This window comes from Crocuta crocuta, unplaced genomic scaffold (assembly GCF_008692635.1).
Source record: "Crocuta crocuta isolate KB4526 unplaced genomic scaffold, BGI_CrCroc_1.0 scaffold125, whole genome shotgun sequence".
NCBI lineage: Eukaryota > Metazoa > Chordata > Mammalia > Carnivora > Hyaenidae > Crocuta > Crocuta crocuta.
Genome location: NW_027531143.1, coordinates 1,690,376 through 1,696,478, shown reverse-complemented (window position 1 = coordinate 1,696,478; position 6,103 = coordinate 1,690,376). Strand labels below are relative to the sequence as shown.

The window sequence follows — 6,103 nt, the reverse complement described above, 5'->3', positions numbered from 1 at the left end:
ATTGCTTCTCTGGCTAAGATTTGTTCTCATAAATGTTTGTGTTGGATTATTTTCATCCCATTTTAAACACAAAACAAATTTAGGTGTCTGTAACCCTCGAGACCTTTCAAGATCTGTCCTTGCCAATTCCTGGCAAGGAAGACCTTGCTAAGCTGCATTCATCCAGTCACCCAACTTCTATAGTCAAAGCAGGATCATGTGGCGAAGCATATGCCCCACAAGGGTGGATAGCTTTTTTCATGGAATATGTGAAGAGGTATGTATGCATTTTCCTTGTATCAACTGAATGTTAAAGCTGCTGTTTCTGCTGTACTGGCAGAACACTTCCTTTTGTTTTTCTGTCAATAATGTTTCAGGTTTGTTGTCTCATGTGTTCCTAGCTGGTTTTGGGGTCCAGTAGTAACCTTGCAAGATTGTCTTGCTGCCTTCTTTGCCAGAGATGAACTGAAAGGTAAGAAATATGAAGTAGTCTTCAACTATGGCTAAATTGTTGTGAGTGATCTAAAATACTAGTGGGACTAAATATAAATTGTGTTTATACAAGCAAAGTTTTAAGGTGGCTTAAACAGTACTTGCCCGTTTCATCATCATGGTTGCCAGTATCTACCATGGCTATATAAATATAAGTAATGTAAATCATATCCTGAAAGATTGATACAGATTCCTGTAGTATAAGACAATATGGTAAGTGAGGGGTTCAAAGAAGGAAATTCAACCCATATAAATTTTGTATCTTTGGAGTACTCTGAATTCCTCCATAATATTTAAGATTTTCCATTGTTAATGTGGGTTTAGAACCTTGCTGGCATATATAACAGGCAGTCAGTAAAATCTGTTGAGTGAATAAATGGAAAGGATATTTTTTTCAGTTGAAAAGAGAGAGGAGAAGGTATTTTAGGCAAGGTAAACATCATGAACTGACTCTTGAGCAGAGACTAAAAAATGTGAGCTTTGTATTACTGTGCTGCAAAATCAGCATATGGCAAACTCAAAGAATTGCGGAACCAAAAGAAAGTACAGTAACTTACTTTTATTTTGAGAGGAATGACCAGATCTATTCTGTTTCCAGGTGACAATATGTACAGTTGTGAAAAATGCAAAAAGTAAGTGTCATTGACAGTGCTTTGAATTGCATGTTTTATATTATAAATGGCATTTTTCTTGGTCACTTGTATTAGGTATGTGGAGTTAATTTTGCACCTTATTTAAAAAAATAAAGGCTTAATAAGCTTTGTCCTAGTAAATAAAGACTGGCTGTTCTGTAAAACAAATTTGAGGTAAAAGTTTAACAAATTTAACAGGCTTATCTAAGATAAGTTTATATATCTATTTGATATACAAGATAAGTATGTAATTTTCCATAAAACATCTTCTAAATATGGTATAAAGGATATACTATGATATATAATACACATTTTCCTTACCTAAGGTTATCATCATAAATAAGGAAATGTTCTCTTCTGTATGACCATGTTAACAGGCTAGATTCATGATGTCAAAGTGACTATAAAGGTACATAGTTTCAAATCTGTATAAAATTCAGAAAGGTTATACCAACTATGATGCTACCTGTTGTATGATGACAGAATAAAAAGTTAAGAAAAGTATGGTATTGTTTCTTTTCATCTATTATTAGCTTTTAAGTCTTACAATAAATTCAAGCTTTTAAGGCTTTGTGGCACAAAGTTAGAACAGAAAAGTAATTGGAAAATTGAAGGCAGATATGTCTGAATCTCTGTAAGAGAAAAATAATGGAGTCCTAGTAATAACTAACCATCATAACAAACATCTGGCTGTTTAGCAGCAACTCCAGGGAAATGTTGATTGGCTATTTGTTCTCATCATGCCAAAAAGGAATGGTATATTGTTTGGTCAATAAGGTTAAAAGCTGTTTTGTACTTTCTAGGAAAAAAGTACACCTCTTATGAATTGGGAAGTATTTATTACTGTAGCTAATAGATGAAGAGGGAGTTGGACTGGCGGAGGAACTTTCTTTCAAAAGCAACATGAGCTAGGAAAAAGATACTAGTGAAGGTGGAAAAGAACCTTGCATCTGCCCCAGATCCAAAGTAGATGCCTGTCGAGCATATATTAATACTCATTAATAATAACCACCCTTTAAGTCAAGTTATGTGTTTCTACATTCAGGAGTAAAGAGTATATTGCCAGAGTGGGATTGGGAAGTGGGAAAAATGGGAGGAGAGGATCAAAAGGTACAAGTTTCCAGTTATAAATTAAGTCATGGAGATATAACGTGCACCATAGCAACTATAGTTTGTAATACCATATTTCATATTTGAAATTTTCTGAGAGAGTAGATTTTAAATGTTTTCATTCATCACAAGAAAAGAAAAAATTTTTGTGACTATATGGTGACGTGAACTAAAATTATTGTAGTGATCATTTTGCACTGTATATAAATATTGAATCATATTGTACACTTCAAACTAATTTAATATTATATGTTCATTATATTTTAATTAAAAAATAATAAAATTAAAGTAATAGAGGTTATAATATATTGACCAATATGTAATATATTGATCAGTATAATATATTGGGATTTTATTTACTCATTTTTACTTGATATCTGGATGTTATAAAGGCATAGCCAAGGCCATAGACAGTAGCACATTTGTTTAAAAAAGTAATTTTCAGGGTGTGCCTGGGTGGCTCAGTCAGTTAAGCATCTGACTTCAGCACAGGTCATGATATCATGGTGGGTTTGAGCCCCACATTAGCTCAGAGCCTGCTTTGGATCCTCTGTCTCCCTCTTTCTGCCCCTCCCCAATGTGTGTGCTTGCTCTTTTTCTCTCGAAAATAAACAAACATATAAAAAAAAATAATTTTCAGGGCACCTGGATGGCTTAGTTGGTTAAGCATCTGACTTGATTTTGGCTCAGGTCATGATCTCGCAGTTTGTGAGATCGAGCCTTGGTGCATGCTTGGGATTCTCTCTGTCTCTCTCTCTCTCTCTCTCAAAATAAATAAACTTAAAAAATAATTTTCATCAAAGAATTAACAACTCCCTAAATTATTATTACTGATAGCTTAAATATTTTTTAAGAGACTCCAGTGTTTCATTAGTATGATTTTTTTCTTTTTCATTTTTCTCTTCTCTTTTTTTCTCCCCTGTTCTGAATGATAGCCTTGTCATTAGTCTGTATTTTTAAATGGGTAGCATATAATTCAGTAGTGAGTATTTTTTTGTCACTATGTTTTTTAAAAGATTTTGCTGTATATTTAAAAATACTTTGGGGCACCTGGGTGGCTCAGTCAGTTAAGTGTCTTGCCTTTGGCTCAAGTCATGATCTCACGGTTTGTGAGTTTGAGCCCTGCATCCTGCTTCGGATTCTGTGTCTCCTTCTCTCTCTGCCCCTCTCCTGCTCCACTCTGTCTCTTCCTGTCTCAGAAAGAAAGAAACATTAAAAAAAATTTAAAATACCTTGTAGATTCATACGGGAAACAGATTTACTTAAAATTTTTTTTTTCCCTCTCCAGATTAAGGAATGGAGTAAAGTTTTGTAAAGTACAAAAATTTCCTGAGGTATGGGCTTTATTATAATTAAGTATATTTTGTGTTATTGGAACAAGAAACATTAACATAATACAGTGTAGTATGGTTGAAGAATGGGGTGGTTCTACTGACCAGTTGTTATGTTTATATAACCTACTAGGTGTATTCATTTTTAAAATACCGTGTTAATGGGCAGCTGGGTGGCTCAGTCGGTTAAGCACCTGACTTTTGATTTTGGCTCAGGTCGAGATTTTGTGGTTTGTGGGATGGAGCCCCATGTTGGGCTCTGCACTAATAGCACAGAGCCTGCTTGGGATTCTGTCTCTCCGCTGCCCCTTTCCTGCTCACTTTTACGTGCACTATCTGTCTCAAAATAAATAAAATAATCTTAAAAAAATACTCAGTTACATACCAACCAAGTGCCCTTATCTGTAAAACTGTGTTAAATACAGTTTAATCAGACAGTATAGGATTTTGCAGGTATAAAATATAAAATTAGAAAAGCCAGCAGCTTTGAACCTAGGAAGTACCAGGTTTCACCATTTCCATATTCTGATGTTTTTGGAATCAGCTTATCATCATTGTAGGGTAATGCTTAACCTTGACACTTAATTCAATATCCATATTTAATAGATTCCTTCATGTAGCATATAAAACAATAGAATTTTAAATAATCTTCTCTTTCTCTGTTAGATTTTATGCATCCATCTTAAAAGATTCAGACATGAACTGATGTTTTCCACCAAAATCAGTACCCATGTTTCATTTCCACTGGAAGGTCTAGATCTTCAGCCATTTCTTGCTAAAGATAGTCCAGTTCAGATTGTTACTTATGATCTTCTATCAGTCATTTGTCATCATGGAACTGCAAGTAGTAAGTATATAGGTTTGACATATGTTTGTATCAGGGAAGGAAAAAAAGTAACCATCTGGATTGATCTGTTAAATAAGACCTGATTAAATAAAAGAAAAAAATGTAAAAATATTTTTATTTTTTCATTTTATTTTAATTTGGTTATTATAAACATGTCTGAAAATTTTAGGTAATTGAATAATTTTGCTATGAAGTTTGGAATACTGGAAATTATATTTTGTATAAAGTTTAATAGTAGGGACTTAAAGATGATCATTTTTGGGGGGCGCCATGGTGGCTCCTCTGGCTTTTGATTTTGGCTCAGGTCATGATCTGACGGTTCGTGAGATCAAGCCTCATGACCTGTTCTGTGGTGATCACGTGGAGCCTGCTTGAAATTCTCTCTCTCCCCCTCTCCCTCCCCCTCCCTCTCTCTTTCTCTCTCCTTCTCTCCTGCTTCTGTGTACTCTCTTTCTCTCAGAATAAATAAATAAAAAGATTATTTTTTCACTGTTTTTAAGATTACATTTTTGCCTTTATTTTCATTTCCTTAGGTGGTGGTAGTGTTGAGGATACATACTGGAAAAAATATATAAACATAATTCTTGCTATATGTCTCTGTCTCTGCTAGGAACTGAGGATTCAAAAAGTACTTTAATTCTTGTTTTAATCTTGTATTGCTGAAATTATTTAAAATTTTTCAATTCAAATTCAGGTGGACACTATATTGCCTACTGCCGGAACAATTTAAATAACCTCTGGTATGAATTTGATGATCAGAGTGTCACTGAAGTTTCAGAATCTACTGTACAAAATGCTGAAGCTTATGTTCTTTTCTATAGGTAAGGAGTAACTCTCATGGATAGACTATTCTGACAAATATGAAAGAAAGAACATCTCACTTTGGGGTTATTACTTCTAAGACTTTCAAGATGTATTGCTGAGTAAAGATTAGAAATTGTTTTATTCTCATTTCATTTTGTAAGTAAACTGAAAGGTTGCATGCAGGATTATCTTTTGTTAGGAAAATGTTAAATCATTTAGTTGAAGAGCAAATGAATATATTTTGTTTTAGAAAGGTTGGTTTTAATAAATTGGATAGTAGGAGTTAAGTACCAGATTTTCTCCTAAAATAGCTAATAAAGGAGGTATTACTATAAAAATAGATCTTTGATATTTTTCAGTATCTTATAAAAAGATTAAATATTAGTTACTGAAAGAAAACAGATGAACTATTTAGATTGATTTTATTAGCAAATATTTGAACCCCTACTGTGTACCAGTAGTTACCTGGATACCAGTAGTTCTGATACAGTGTTGCCCATTAGAGGTATATAATGTAGTTGGGGGGGTGATACAAAGTATATTTCTCTTGTATAATTCCCAAGCCTAGTAGGATTCATAGTATTACTTTGTGTGCTAAGTCTAATAAGGAAGAGGAAAAATCCATCTACTGGTCTGATGGAGTAAAATGCACATTAAGTTTAATGAATCATTGTCCTTTATAGGAAGAGCAGTGAAGAGGCACAAAAAGAGAGACGAAGGATATCAAATTTATTGAACATAATGGAACCAAGTCTCCTTCAGTTTTACATTTCTCGACAGTGGCTAAATAAATTTAAGACCTTTGCTGAACCTGGCCCTATTTCAAATAATGATTTTCTCTGTATTCATGGAGGTAAGAAATCCTAAAATGGAAAGTAGTGGTAGGTGTTTGCTGTTAAATAATTTAC

General features: G+C 33.7%; 1 protein-coding gene across 2 annotated transcripts in view; it reads left to right on the top strand.

The window, feature by feature from the left end:
* USP33 (ubiquitin specific peptidase 33) overlaps positions 1-6,103 on the top strand; it is a 43,109-nt gene that overhangs the window by 20,355 nt on the left and 16,651 nt on the right. Inside the window, exons 12-18 of one of the 2 annotated variants that reach the window (XM_077771038.1) lie at positions 84-256; positions 381-451; positions 1,070-1,103; positions 3,502-3,547; positions 4,211-4,391; positions 5,086-5,212; positions 5,879-6,048. In XM_077771038.1, coding sequence (XP_077627164.1) covers positions 84-256; positions 381-451; positions 1,070-1,103; positions 3,502-3,547; positions 4,211-4,391; positions 5,086-5,212; positions 5,879-6,048 — 802 coding nt within the window. Of the gene's footprint in view, positions 1-83; positions 257-356; positions 452-1,069; positions 1,104-3,501; positions 3,548-4,210; positions 4,392-5,085; positions 5,213-5,878; positions 6,049-6,103 lie in introns of both variants that reach the window. The other variant, XM_077771037.1, reaches the window with a different exon arrangement.